Source organism: Drosophila hydei, unplaced genomic scaffold (assembly GCF_003285905.1).
Source record: "Drosophila hydei strain 15085-1641.00,03,60 unplaced genomic scaffold, DhydRS2 tig00008114-arrow-pilon, whole genome shotgun sequence".
In the NCBI taxonomy this organism is placed as follows: Eukaryota; Metazoa; Arthropoda; class Insecta; order Diptera; family Drosophilidae; genus Drosophila; species Drosophila hydei.
The window spans coordinates 5,396,548-5,411,120 of NW_022045827.1; the positions used below are offsets into that span (position 1 = coordinate 5,396,548).

The window sequence follows — 14,573 nt, forward strand, 5'->3', positions numbered from 1 at the left end:
CCGTTATAGGCAACGTATGTGTTTCGATTTCTAACAAAATACTTCAATTTTATATATATATATATATATATGTATATATATATTAGGATATACAATATATTATTATATATATATCTATATATAATGTGCGCACGTGTAGATGCGTGCGTTTTATCGGTGATAACATTCGTTTCAAAAAATGAAATATAACTACGCTTGGCTTTGTTAAACACGGTTTGGGTTTAATTTCCGGCATTGAGATAATGTCCTGGTTGATGCCGCACTATAAGAACTGTGATTTGTTCGTCTTGTGCGATCTGGACTTGCTGGGATTGAGCTTGCACTTGAGTTGCGCAATGAGGTCAGAGATTTTGAGCGCAGGTCCCACTTTCATGCCTAGCAAAGGCATTATATCATCCTTAGTCAGCTGCAGCAGTCGCTTGCCATCGATCTTGTTACGGCTAAACGTGTCACAGTGTGCGGTACAGTCGTTCACACGCAAAAACTGTGAGACATCATATACGTTCCAGGTGTCGGGCATCAACTCCAGATGAGCATCATTTGAGTCAGCATCGGCCAAACGAGGAATGTACTTGCTGTTCGTAACCGCAGAGTTCTGTTTGACGATAAGGGAAATCAAGAAAGTTAATTGATGCTGCTTAAAGGCGGTTAGGTTGGAGGCGTGGCTGGGCTTTGTACCGGGTGAATTGTTGATGAAGCTATGCAAGTACCAAAATAACAGTGCGTAAACATAAGTTATATACAAATTGCATTCAAGTTTTGCTGAATTTTTGATGATTGTTAATATATATATATATATACATATAAAACTATATATATATATGTTTATAGGTGGACTAGCGGGCGGGCGGGCAGTTGTTTGATTGTTTCTAAAAGCTATACGCACTATTATCCTAAAGTACTCACCGCAATGTAACTAGTGGCTTTGCGACCCATAATTGGTGGCGCAGGAGATTTAGTAGTAGAAGATTTCTTTACCATTGTTTTGCTGCCATTGCCATTGCCATTGCCATTGCCACTGCCACTGCTGGCTGTTGGCGTTACCGTGCTGGATTGAACACTAAGTGATCCAAATTGATCGGAACTCGTTGTTGTAGACTGTTCGGATATATGGCTGGTGCTGCAATCGCCATCGGCATCATCCTCCGCAACCCCATCCTCATCCTCATCTTCCTCGACCTGATTATTCTCATAGAAGGCAGCATTGTGATGCTCTGGCTTCAGTTCTAGCTTAATGCTCAGCTTCGGCAAGTGCGGCGTAGTCTTCAAGGCGATCGTGCGCGGCTTAACAGCTGCAAAGATAATATTAGAAGTTAATTGAATTGCTAGGCTTTCACTTGTTTGCGTCCAAGCCCACCTGTCTGTGTGTTATTGTCATGTATCGATTGCTTGTTGCTCGCAGCGCCAGTTGCGCCATTGGCTCCCTTTTTAGTCTTGCGCTTTCTTTGCACTTTGGCTTTAGGCGCTGGCTTAGGTACCTGTTGATGGGCAACGCGCGGGGGTCCCTCCAATTTGTGGCCAACGAGCACACACCAGCCTACAGGATATATATCCGCAGATTCGCAGTCCAACCACTGATCATACTCGTCCGTCCAACCATCAAAGTGAACTTTAAGTAGACGACCCACAACGCGCGCCACTGTGGCCACACACACCAGACGCGGGTCCATGAGATCAGCACATTCCAGGCTCATACCAGCTTCAAAGCCATGATCGGGTACAATGCGATGGAACAGATGCTGACCAGCCGCAACGGCGCCAGTATCGCGCAAGTAGCCCTCCCAGGTAAAAGTGCGCGAATCGTAGCCATTGGGTGGCGTTACAGTTATGTTATTGGAGTCACAAAAGCCAGCCGGGAAAATGCAAGGCGACTTCTCATGATAACAAAACCTGCAAGTATAAATAAAATTGTTTGTTTTATTTAATTATTGGGTTTCTACTCGCATGCAGGCTCACCAATCTGACCCTGAGGCGTCCGGTTGATATGAATCGATGCGTATCATCATATATCCAAATTTGAGAACAGCCATCACCGTGGCTGGACAAATTGAGGATAGATTAAGCGGATCGACAGCCTCCAGCTTCATGCCTTCGATAAAGCCATTAGTTTTACCATCCAGAAAGTATTCATCAAAGGTGAAATTCATCTTGAATAGCTCAATGGTGGCATCATCCTCGTGCACTTCAATCATGGCCTCACGACCCGCTGAAAAATGTCACATTTCAAATACGGAACGACACTGAAGTTCTAATGTAATTTACCCAGCATGCGCTCCAAATAGTCTTGTGGCGCGGCCAAATTGTGTCCCACTGTTGTGGCCCAACCTACTGGATGTATGATGGGCGAGTCCTCGTGGCACCAGAAGCCATCGTCCGAATCAAAGTAGCGCAAGAAAAGACGTTTACCTACAATCTTGGTCACCGTGGCCAAACGCACCTGTGATATGCGATCTTTGTCCACGCATTCGAGATTCAGGCCGAGTCGGAAGCGAGACTGCAAACTGTCATTGATCTTATTATAGAAATTGGAGGGCAATGTGCGTGCGCCGGACAAACGTTCAACGAGAAAATCCTTCCAATCTTTGTACTTGTGCTCGATGGTGCGTGGCGGTATTAGAGGCTTTCCTCGCGTCGCACACCATCCCACAGAATGGACTTCGGCATTGCAGAGATTCACCCAAAAATCGTGCGAGTCTATATCAAAGCCCTCGTAACTCATTAACGCCTTGTAGCCCTTAATTTCCACTATGGTGGCCACCCAAAACGATGTGGGCGTCTGTCCCGGCTGAATGATCTCAATGTTATCGCAATCGGTGTTTTCCACCTCAACCTTCATGCCCACACCCAGATTGTCCCACACCTCGTAGCCGGGTGCGTGTGGAAAGCAGGTAACGGGCGCCGCGAAGAAGTTAACTTTGCTCAGACGCGGCAGCCAGTCATACGAGTGCGTCGGATCGTACATGCGCCTTCGTATGCTGATGATTTTCTCCATTTGTGGGCATGGCGCCGGAAGACGTTCGTATTTCGGTATTTGTGGCAGTTCGTCTTGCGGAAAAGCATCACGAAACAGTCGCAGCGCTTTAGGCGTCGGCGCAGCATTCACAAATGTGTTGCTGGCGGCGGCGTTCCCCTCGCTGCCACTGGCTTCTGCAGGCGGCGCTGCAGCATCTCCGACAGCAGCCCCATTGAGTGCTGCAATTGTCTCCTCCGTGGCCATTTGAACATTATTAGCAGCTGCATCGCCGCCCAGCGACATGGGCTCCCCGAATCCATTCAGCTGCGTTATCTTCGACTGATCAGTGATACGAAAACGATAGTTGGCATTTTTGATATGTGCCGCTTGCAGCGTTAGCTCAATGTCCGACTGCTGCTGTTGTTGTTGCTGCTGTTGATCCTGTGCATCCGATGGCGATGCAAGATTTGCTTCTAATGTGGCCGAAGACTCTGGCATTTCCAGTGCAGCAGCTGGCGAGCTGCTGGCATCCATCTTGCTGTTGAGCACCAGCGAATAGAGCTCGCCACGAGCACAGGCCATGCTGCAGAAACGTCGTGACTTTGTGTAGAATGTATGCTTCACACCGATGGCACCACAACGTTCACAGACAGCTGCGAAGCAAAGCATAATTTGGCTGGATTAGTTACAGAATTAGAAAAGTTCTCTTAAATTGCTAACTAATTAGAACTATGACTTATTACAATTGCGTAGAAATAATTATATTATCGGATTAGTGTCAAAATTGTAAGCCTAATCACAGTGATTGATCGATGTTGGATCAAAGTAGCTTTGTGCATTGGACATGTGCATAAAGAGAATTCGAATTGAAGTCCCATGCGAGATGATTGTGCAGCTGTCTTAGCCAAAGGTCATCATGCCCAGTTCTATATGCAATTAGATTTATAACTATTTGCCCAAAGCTAATATAAATATAAAATTGAAATCATATGAGAGACAATGTCATAGTTGATGAAATTTGGCACGGTGCCAAAATTTTGTTCCAGAAATTCTTGTTTTTGATTCAACTAATTATATAATACAGCTAACATATAGATAACCAGTTCTACTTTAACTTTTCGGTGTGGAAAAGACCCAAATTTAAATTGAAATTCATTAAACAATGCGTAAAAATAAAGTTACAAGAAATATAAACAGGTGAAGCGCGGGAAATTATAATTAAAAGAAAATCATGTAAAATGATGGTCAGTGAAAACATACCCATGCCATCTTTCTGTATCGGTATGACCGAGGGATCAATGTTGCCCTTGTAGGCAATCGGTGTCTTAAGCACGAGTCCAGGCCGATTTACTGGCTCAATTTTGCGCGTCTTGCGCTGTGCTCGCATCGAGGAGCTGGACCCAGAGCCAGACCCGCTATTGCCAGCTTTACAACTGCCGGAGGCGATGCTGTACGGACGCATTGCTTTGGCGGGGGGAGTGCCAGTTGTCTCCTCGCCAGCAATTAGGATATTGGCAAAGCCATTGCCACTGCCAGCTGCTGTCATGCCGGTCAGGGATGTGCTGGCTTGATTTATCATAGCATGCGTGGTGCCCAGCAGCTTGTGATGCAACAGGCCATCGCCTAGCGGCACAAGCAGATCATGATTTGGCATACTGGTCATGCACGAGGATGATGACTGTGATATATCCTTATCCGAAGAGGTCATAAAATCGGTGCCATCATACGAATTGTTATCCTCGTTCATCATTACGAAATCATCAATGTTTATGATCTCCTGCTTGGTCTCTAGATCGGACATACCGCCACTAGCGCCGCCGTCATCATAGCCGTCTTCCAACTGACCATAGACCTGCTGATCATCATCAACTGCCGCCGACCCAACGCCCATCAGTGTGACACCGGCATTGTTGCCATCATCGCCATCCATAACTTCGGCATAGTTTTGAAAGACAGTTGCCGCGGCGGATTGCTGCAGCAGCTGCTGTTGCAGTCCGCCCATATGCGCAAAGCCGTACAGATTATTTGTATTTGTGGCGATTAGCGTTCCCGGCTGTACGCCCAGTGCTGCAGCGGCTGCTGCTGCCTGTCCCGTAAAATCCCCCCCAACAATGCTCATCATTGGACTCATATCCTTTTTGTGGTAAGGAGGTGTTATTCATGTTGTTGTTGTTTGTGTTTGAGTTTGTGTTGAGTTTCAGTTGAGTTGGTTTTATTTTTATAGGCAGTTGAATACAGTTGACAGTTGAATGGATACGGATACGGATACAACGTAACCAATACATAAATCATAGAAAAGAAAGTAGAAGGAAATAAGTAAACGAATTCCAATTTGTAACTAAAGCATAAACAGATGATATTGTATATAAATATATGAAAGGTGTTTCTGTGATACCTGAATTATGCTAAATCTCATGCCATTTCCACCTGTTGATGTTGCTTCATTTAAATACGATTTTAAATATTTGCCCTATCTGAACTAAATACTACCTTATTTGACTTTTTGTAACTTAGATTCAATCTAATAGGATTAATATTATATATTGGCGCAATTGTTGCAACATAAAATGTAAATTGCAAATACAGTTAGTCTGACAAATGTTATAAATAGCAAATTTCATTATTGAAATCCTCAATAGCACTAATAATAAATATTTTAATTTCTTTATTTAGAGCCTAAATATTTTCGGCTTACTCAGTTAAAATTTTGGTAACGATAATTCCATTCATGAATCAAGAAAGATAAGGACTTACCAAAGTAGGCTGATGTGTCATGTCCTCCATAACGGATAGACCAACAGTTGAATGACCCAGCAGAGTTGCAGCATCCTCCAGTGTGATGCGCTCCGAGTTGTATTGGCTGCTCATCCACATCATCCGCAGCTCGGCCGGATTCATTGTATATAGTTTCGCTTGTTGATGGTTGTTGCTGTTGTTATTGTGACTTTAATATATTAGTTGTTTATTATTTAGACAAATTGAAGCGTCTTTAGTTATCATTTGTGAATCGGCGACTTTGGCTGCAATGGGAAACACACACAAGTCACAAAACACATATACACATATAAACAGACTCCTGCACTTGCTGACCATATGGACCGTCATCGGCGCCTGTTTTTTCTAATTCTTCTTCTGTTTCTGTTTTTTTTTTAAGTTCCGCTTCTGTTTGTTTCCCCTCTTTACGCTTTCCACGAAATCGAAATCGAAATGCAGCTGCTGGCAAAATGCTCTAACGATTTCCAATTGCAATTAAATAGTCAAAAAATCACTTAAAGAGATTTGCAATAGAATTCGGTTTACAAAAACCGAAATATTTTAAGCAGTTTTGGTCATTTTTACGCTTTACACTCGCTCGAAAAGTCAATGAAGCGCACCGTGCGACCAGACGACGAACGATCGAACACAAAAGAAAACTAACAAATCGTCCTCACGCATCAGAAAACTTACATTTTTAGCACATCTAATACGAAGTTTTTTTGTGTCAATTGGTATGATCACATTTGTTGCTATTTATTTTAACGCGTTTAATAATTTTGTCGCAATTACCAAGTTTTTGGCATTCTTTTACGCGCAAATTTAATGCTAGTTTAGCGATGATTGGTGATGCGCAAACGATAATTAGTGTTGTGTTATTATTAATATGTGAATCTCGTGGATCAAGCAGTGCTGTGAAATTGTTAAGTTTCATCAACATCCGAATACATCGATAAATAAAGATCTGGAAATTATCAAGACTGTTGTGCTAAGTACCACAGTTATTAAAATATGAAATGATTAAAACCATTTTTTTTAATTTGTGTCATAGCATTACATAAAGAATTATATTAAAATTATCGTTTGTTATTTTAAATATATGTCTATCGATATACTAGTATAATCCGAAATTATCAAACACTAGTTATAGTGAAGACAATGAAAACGCAAATAAATAAATAGCCAAACAATAACAAGCAAAATATATATATACATATATAACACATATGTAAGCTGAGGAAAATGCCCGAAAATGCATTACCAGAACAAATTCGCACCACTTTGGGAGGCTGCACTTTTGGACAACGCCGAGAGGATATTTTTCGACGATTACAGCAAACTGCGCAACAAACAAGTGAAACCTACAGTGGAAAACGCGAGCTAGCAACGGAAAAGGATGATGTCGTGCAGGAATTGTGTGAAGCATTGGAGGAAACCCTTGCGTATGGCCTACGACAGACGTTAAATGTCACAATGACGGCAGCGAGTATCTTTCAAAATATGCATGAGATCGTAACAGGTGGCAGTGGCAGCAGCAGCAACAGCAATGAAACGACATTCTGGGATTTCTGTGAAACGCAGTTGACTCCACACGAAAAGCAGCGTTACGAGGGACTCAAGCAGATCTGGACGAAACATGGACGCGGCCGCGCTTTTATTCGTGCCACACTCAATGAAAAGCGTCTGATGAGTCATGTTCTTACTTGGCTAAGTGACGAATCGCAACTGCAACGCTTCTATACACCCTGGTCGTTGTTGCTTAACGAGGAGGCGGCCAAGAAATTGCCCGAAATACTAGAAAGTCTCAAGGATGTGCTCTTTGCTCTGAATGTTGAAAATCCTGAACTTAATGCGTCAAAACGTTTTGCCGTGCAAGGAGTGGGGATTGTCAAAGAGGAGCCAATCATCTATGCACCACAACCCGTACCTGTGGCAGTACGCAAGCAAGGACGCTTATCAAATGCTGTGAAGCGACCGATTGTGTGCGCCAACTCAACGGAGGATTTATTGGGCGCACTTACTCCTAGAGAAATGCTGGAAGTACAGCAAATAACATCAAAAGATGCAGTTGAGGAGGAATTGAAGCAATCGATGCCAGCAGAACCCATTTGTACAACCCCATGTGATCCAATAGAACCGGAATTGGAGTTTCTTAAAATTCCATTGCCCGATGTGCATCCAATTGGCCAAGATCAGGAAAGTGAACAAGAATCTCAAGAGCTCTTTGAGGATCACAGCGACACTTCCTCGCAGTGGAGCAAATCTTCATCATCAGCCAATGGCGCCAGCAGTCAACAGACCACGCAACTGGCAGAGCAGGTTACCCAGCTAAACGAACGCTGTGCACTGCTAGAAACACGCGTGGCTGAACTGAAGTTACAGAATCGACAACTGATTCGTCGGCTCACTAAGCAGTTCAACGAGACGGGCATAGATCCCAATTCGTCGTTTTGTTCCAACTTTCTGATTACCATTCCACAAGTGAAACTTGTTAAGACACCCCGTTCGGGCTCGCATTACGTTTACGAGATGCATATTACTATGCGCCAGAGGCTGGAGCATTGGACACTGTTTCGTCGTTATAGCGAATTTAACAAGCTACACAAATCTTTGCTCCGTACACATCCCAAAAGAATTAACTCCATCGAGTTTCCCCCCAAAAAGCATTTTGGAAACATGAATCTCGTCTTTGTGGAGGAGCGAAGACAGCAACTACAAATCTATATGTTAAATGTTATGGAGGCGTTACCGCAGGTGGAGGCGTGCAAGTCGAAAGCGGAATTACAAAAAGTGTTTCCATTTTTTCGCGAGCGATAGTATTACTATCAAGGCAGCAGAGCCAAAAACAACTCTGGACCAACAACTTAAGAAGTTAAAAGTATTTTTCACTCGTTAAGTTAATTCTGTTATATTTATTCAAATGTTTATTTACATGTATAAAAGAGGAGCTGAGTTTGTGAACAGCTACAAAATGCTGCAGAAAAATGATATTAAATAAAATTTTTAAATAGTAATAAACATATTAAAAACATTTCACTCTTAACCGTACTTGATATGAACAATTATTGGCAACAAAATATTTATTATATCGATATTTTGCAATCTCTGTTATGTCTTCCCGTTACGCCGAATTGGAAAAGAAAGTACTCACTTTGCGTGAAGATGTATCGATATATTTTTGAGTATTAAGACTTCCAATCGATAGCGTTTTTAAATAGAGCGATTACTATTTGCTGGCCCGCTTGGAAGCAATAGAACAGCTGTGTTTGTTATTATCTGTAGTCATAATATTGCGTGTACATTTCAGCTGGGCCCAACATTACAGTCCATTTTCCTCATAATGATTTTCTAAGTGATAACCTTTCGCATTTTCGTGCATTCATGAATATACATTAACTGTGCACATTCAAACACAAACATTAAGTTTGTGCAGCATACGTCTGTGTAATTAATTTGTGTGCAACTATAATCTAATTAGCGCAACTGCAGCATTCGACATGTCCACGACAGCAATTGCAATCATTAGTTCCATATCTGTGGGAGCGTACCTCATGACGGTACGCATGATACCCCGTCTCCGAGAAATGTTCATGAAGGCAAATTTGTGCGGCCGAGATCTGTGCAAAAAGGACAAGCCTCAGGTGTAAGTCATGATGATAGATCTGTTCATACATTCTAACGTATAGCTCTGTTTGTTTTTGTTCCAGTCCCGAGTCCTATGGTGTAATTATTGGCTGCGTTTTCTTGATCTCAATGTTTCTCTTTATACCCATACCATTTGCATTTGATAAGGATGCCGCAACGGATGCAGTAACTGGCGGTAAGCCGGCCACGTTTCCCCACGATAAGGTGATTTACGATGAGTCAATTCTACAAGGGCAAACAAATTATTATATTGTTATCTCTTGGAACAGTTTGTGGAACTAATTGCCGCTTTGTTATCAATATGCTGTATGATATTTCTTGGCTTTGCCGACGATGTTCTCGACCTACGCTGGCGGCATAAGCTTCTGCTTCCCACCATAGCGACGTTGCCCCTGTTGATGGTCTACTTTGTGAACTATAATTCAACGACGGTCATGATGCCCAACTTTGCACGCGGACTCTTTGGCACATCAGTTAATATTGGTAACGATTTGATTAAGTACATACTTTTGGCATATTAACATATTATTATATTATAGGCATCTTGTATTACATATTCATGGGCAGTCTGGCTGTATTCTGCACGAATGCCATTAATATACTCGCAGGCATCAATGGCCTGGAGGTGGGTCAGTCCATAATCATTGCCGGCTCCGTATTGGCATTTAATCTAATCGAACTCAGCCTGGGCCATCAGGTGGAATCACATCAATTTTCACTCTACTTTATGATACCATTTTTTGCTACCTCCTTGGCTTTATGGAAATTTAATAGGTAAGTGAAAAACTGGATGAAAGACATTATTAAATGATAATTTTAGACAATTAAGGGAAGATTATGATAACTAGAAAAATGATAAAAAAAATATTTATTCAAATTTGATTTATTTCATAAATTAGCTGAAATTAAATTGTTTATAACATTTATTAATATATATATTTATAAACAAACGAAATGATTCATATCATGAACCTGCATACTTAAATTACATATTTTTAACTTAACTCACAACGGCAAATTCCATGAAATTTGAGAATCATTTTTAAATTCTTTTCTAGTTTAGTTTCTTATCACAGATCTGTCTGTCTGTCGGCGCTGTCTGCCTGCTGAGATACTAAATTTTGAATTGTTTTTAATGAAAAATTAGAGCATGATGTGCATATATCTATAATGATGGCGATATGTTTGATATGAAGAAAAAAATCATATAAGTTCGATTGATGTATGGGAAAGCAGGCATATATACATATTAATATATATAGCCGAGTAGGATTATGGATGTTTCTTAGTCTTAGTCTTCATCCTCCTGCACATCGTCCAGTGCATTCGTATCATACAAATTGACTAGCAATTGTCCAAATTGACTGCTATAAAGCAGCGCCGTTTCTGGCGCATAATATTTCTCACTCTGTTGCCGCAATCGCAACATGGTGCGTCCATCCAGATGGATGCCAGCGCCCATTAGTTGCTGTACGTAGTCGGCGTCAATGCGTGAACTTCTCGTTTCGTTGGGCATTCGTATATTTGGGCTATTCCCAGTTTGGTTGGCTGTTAGCATCTGAACAATCTGCTCCGGCGGCATGCACAGCTCACAGCTCCAGCCGCCAAAGTGATTGAGATCGCCCAGCGTATAGGTAGCTTGTCGCTCCAGCCTTTGCGGGTCCATTTGAGCGCTGTGAACATGCACTATGGAACTAATGACCCCATCCAAGCGTGTTAGCTGCGGATATTGCCAGTAGAAGCCGTAGACGTTGTGCTTTAGCCTGAAGCGCAATGGCAGCACATCAGCTGCAAAATATTTAAGATATTTCAAGGCCGCCGGCGCATAAACAGTTTCTCCATTGCCATACAACAGCAAATCTGTGGGCTGCATTTGCACACCGCATCGTGCCCAGAGCTGGTGGCGAAAGTAGCTGTAGGCAGCCGCCCCGCTACAGTTCCCATGACTCTGTACACCTTCGCACTGATAAAGCAGATAGCTGGGAATGGGCATCGCGTCCAATTGGCGCTCGAGCGTGCGCCGTTTCAGTCTCTCCTTGCTGTCCCTGACATAGTAGTATATGAGAAATATATCCACAACCTTGATGAGTGTGCGCAGCTGCAGTTCCAGCAACTCCATATTAATGTGCTCCCAGGCACCTAAATTAAGTATATAGTAAAGGCGTTTTAATGACGTGCTGCTCGCCTCGTGCAGCTTCAATGGCGCTTCGTTGCCACCCCGCTTGCTGGCCCGACTGTGCGTCATCAGTGCTCGCCATATAATCTCCGGCTGTCCACAGTCACGTCCATGCCAGCCGCTGGCACACATGCACTGTGGCTGTGCCAGCAGATAGTCTACGCTGTTGCGTCCCTGTCGGGATTCGTTTAGCGTGCCCTCACTATAGCACCAAAGAGTTGGAGTCAACTCCATATCCATGTAAGCCGGCATAGCGTAGTCTGCAGAGCGATTCAGTTGATCGATTTTCATTTGATAGAAATCTTGTTGATATCGATTAATGTTTTCACCTCGCTGGCAATGGGTAGACGCTAGTGACTTCTTGGCATTCTTAGTCTGCTGAACGAAGTGCACACGCCCCACCTCTAGTTCCAATCCGTTGTTGTTGTTACCGGATTGCAGTTGGAGTTGATTGTGATTGTTCTGCAGCAGCCAAATACAGGCAATGAAACACACCTGCACCAGCACCACAGACCACAAGACGAGCTTTTTGGTATTCGCCAGACGGCCGCCGGCTGTTAAAGTCTGAGCCGTGTGCCTGGCCATGGTGTGTTATTGTTACTACACGCAATTCATGCTTATTTATTCTTATTTTTGCTTGCGACTTGTGCGTTTTTTTTATTTTTTCTTGCGTTTTTACTCAGCTAACACACCCACTTTTCACATATTTCTGCCCACCCGCACAGCTGTCGCATGCCTTGTTCCTTTTTTTATAACGCCTGCGTCTATCAGCTGTTCAATATTGGACACGAAATGTCTACAAATATTTAAGATTTAATTTTAAAGTGGCATGCAAATTAACATAATCCGATTTTAATTTTTAATGATCTTTTATTTTTGCATTTTAATTTATAAATTATTGCTAATTTATCGCGAACATACTTTTTTATATTGTGACGTCACTAACACTCGTTATTACCATGCGATAGGTACAACCTTCTCTTACTAAATATTTACACTCATTTTTGTTCATCTGTACCAAAGTTGGTACTTTTGTACCTATTCATAATGATGATTTTCTTATTTGTCCAGTGTGACCTTGCCTTGTAAATATTCTATACATTCAAATGTTTTAATTTTTATTTGCAGATATCCATCTCAGGTGTTTGTGGGCGATACGTATTGTTATTTTGCCGGCATGTCGTTTGCCGTTGTTGGCATTCTGGGGCATTTTAGCAAAACGCTTTTGCTCTTCTTCATACCGCAAATACTCAATTTTCTGTACTCGACCCCGCAATTGTTTCACTTTGTGCCCTGCCCGAGGCATCGATTGCCCAAATATGATGCCAAAACGGATTTGTTGCACATCAGCACAACGGAATTTCGCATCAACGAACTGGGCAGCCTGGGTCGCCTAATGGTCAAAGTGCTGCGCACCTTCCGTCTGATCAGCTGGCAGGAGCTGCCCGATGGACGCGTTATTACCAACAATTTTACACTCATCAACTTTGTGCTGGTCATCTTTGGACCGGTGCATGAACGTATTGCTACTCAAATGCTGATGTCCTTCCAGTTGATGTGCACCTTGGTGGCCCTTTTCATACGTTACCCGCTTGCCAACTACTTCTACACAGTGGAAACATAGTAAGCGTTCGATTCGGTTATGTCTATATAAATATATTTAACATAGTTTATGTAAATATAAAACACAGTTCCCAAAACTAATTTAAGTACGAAATATTTATTACAAACCCAACGAAGTAATAGACAAAATAAAATTATATTATGAGCATTTCAGAGGGGTCTGATGAATCGGATCTTTCCTTTCCAGATGAGGAGGATGAGGGTCCAAATATCGGCGTAGGTCAACTGGGTTTCATATCTCCGGTTTATTTTCGTTTTTATTTCATCTATCTGTAGAAATACATTGGAGGACGCAATGCATCTGGACAGCGTCACGGACGTGGCTGGGCTATTCTGCCAAATGGCGATCAGTATGATGGCAATTATCGCAAGGGAAGGCGCCACGGCATAGGGCTATATGTCTTTAAGAATGGCGCTCGTTATTATGGCCAGTATCGATGTGGCACTCGCTCTGGCCGCGGCATATTCATTTATCCAGATGGTTCCGTCTACGAAGGCAACTGGCGCAAGAACCTGAAGCACGGCAAGGGTCGCTATAATTATGCCAATGGGGATACCTACTCGGGCGATTGGTATAAGGGTCAGCGTCATGGTGTCGGCATCTATACCTTTAAGGCCGAGAAGGACAACTGCTGCATGACGGTTCGCCTTAAGTCCACTTGGAACAGCAACTTGCGCATGGGACCCTTTGAGCTGTACATTGGCAACGATGACAAGTGCACCATTCTACACGGACTCTGGGACGATCTTTATCCCAATGGGCCAGCTGTATTCAGCTTTGATAATCGTTATATGCTGCTTGGCTATTTCTTGCCAAGCGATTATAGATTTAAAGAGGCTCGAGCCTCCGGAAATTTAGAGGAGGACGAAATCAACTTGGATGACGAAATGGGAAATGAAGAGGATAACAAAACGGAGCCTAATGCTACATTGTGGTTTGCCCAGGAAATCGCTGTCTATGACTATTCCCTACTGCCGCAAGAGCCAGTACCATTGCCCATCTCAGATTCTGAGCTTTCGGTATGCTCGGTAACCACAGAGGGGAGCATGCTCAGCCAGGAGAAGTTCAGCTTCTATGGCGAGGGCGAGGAAGGCGAAGACGAAGGCGAGGAGGTCGAAATGGAGTGTTTCCCATGCGAATGCGACTTTGAGCTCAGTGAATTTGATTCGGAATCCGAACCATGCAAGATCGATGCCAATCCTTGTGCCATCGAGGTGCTCAAACAGCCCAATTGTCCCGAACCATAGTGTGAAACTATGTCCATACATTTGTTTGTTCAGCTTTAAAATCCATGTCAACAAAACGTTTGGCATTATATATCCCACACAATTTCTTTGTGAACTATAATACTATGTACTATAATATTAGGTAGGGTAATGGTATACAGCGTGTTTAAATGGTGCAAATCCAATAGTTAAAAT

At 42.7% G+C, this 14,573-nt stretch overlaps 5 protein-coding genes across 10 annotated transcripts; 3 read left to right on the plus strand and 2 right to left on the minus strand.

Moving 5' to 3' along the window:
• Positions 1 to 132: 132 nt before the first annotated feature.
• Positions 133 to 6,590, minus strand: LOC111605510 (polycomb protein Sfmbt). 6 transcript variants are annotated; one of them, XM_023324066.2, is made up of 8 exons: positions 6,401 to 6,590; positions 5,708 to 5,882; positions 4,214 to 5,087; positions 2,263 to 3,606; positions 1,957 to 2,206; positions 1,358 to 1,890; positions 907 to 1,292; positions 263 to 595 (listed from the first exon to the last, which is right to left on the minus strand). In XM_023324066.2, exons 2-8 carry the CDS (start codon positions 5,849 to 5,851, stop codon positions 263 to 265), a joined length of 3,864 nt encoding a protein of 1,287 aa, XP_023179834.2. In that variant the 5' UTR covers positions 5,852 to 5,882; positions 6,401 to 6,590. The 6 variants fall into 6 exon arrangements, with proteins under 6 accessions (XP_023179836.2, XP_023179831.2, XP_023179834.2 ...); XM_023324067.2 differs by having other exon boundaries at positions 5,708 to 5,897; XM_023324062.2 differs by having other exon boundaries at positions 5,708 to 5,973.
• A 184-nt stretch (positions 6,591 to 6,774) lies between these two features.
• LOC111605504 (sorting nexin-29) lies at positions 6,775 to 8,738 on the plus strand. Its single transcript, XM_023324054.2, has one exon. It carries the CDS (start codon positions 6,950 to 6,952, stop codon positions 8,522 to 8,524), a length of 1,575 nt encoding a protein of 524 aa, XP_023179822.1. The 5' UTR covers positions 6,775 to 6,949; the 3' UTR covers positions 8,525 to 8,738.
• A 229-nt stretch (positions 8,739 to 8,967) lies between these two features.
• LOC111605528 (UDP-N-acetylglucosamine--dolichyl-phosphate N-acetylglucosaminephosphotransferase) lies at positions 8,968 to 13,236 on the plus strand. The gene is made up of 5 exons (XM_023324089.2): positions 8,968 to 9,350; positions 9,415 to 9,556; positions 9,622 to 9,835; positions 9,892 to 10,126; positions 12,657 to 13,236. Exons 1-5 carry the CDS (start codon positions 9,205 to 9,207, stop codon positions 13,150 to 13,152), a joined length of 1,233 nt encoding a protein of 410 aa, XP_023179857.1. The 5' UTR covers positions 8,968 to 9,204; the 3' UTR covers positions 13,153 to 13,236.
• Positions 10,339 to 12,316, minus strand: LOC111605527 (beta-1,4-mannosyl-glycoprotein 4-beta-N-acetylglucosaminyltransferase). The gene has a single exon (XM_023324088.2). It carries the CDS (start codon positions 12,111 to 12,113, stop codon positions 10,644 to 10,646), a length of 1,470 nt encoding a protein of 489 aa, XP_023179856.2. The 5' UTR covers positions 12,114 to 12,316; the 3' UTR covers positions 10,339 to 10,643.
• On the plus strand, positions 13,229 to 14,558 carry LOC111605529 (radial spoke head 1 homolog). The gene is made up of 2 exons (XM_023324090.2): positions 13,229 to 13,367; positions 13,428 to 14,558. Exons 1-2 carry the CDS (start codon positions 13,293 to 13,295, stop codon positions 14,397 to 14,399), a joined length of 1,047 nt encoding a protein of 348 aa, XP_023179858.1. The 5' UTR covers positions 13,229 to 13,292; the 3' UTR covers positions 14,400 to 14,558.
• The last annotated feature ends 15 nt before the right edge of the window (positions 14,559 to 14,573 follow it).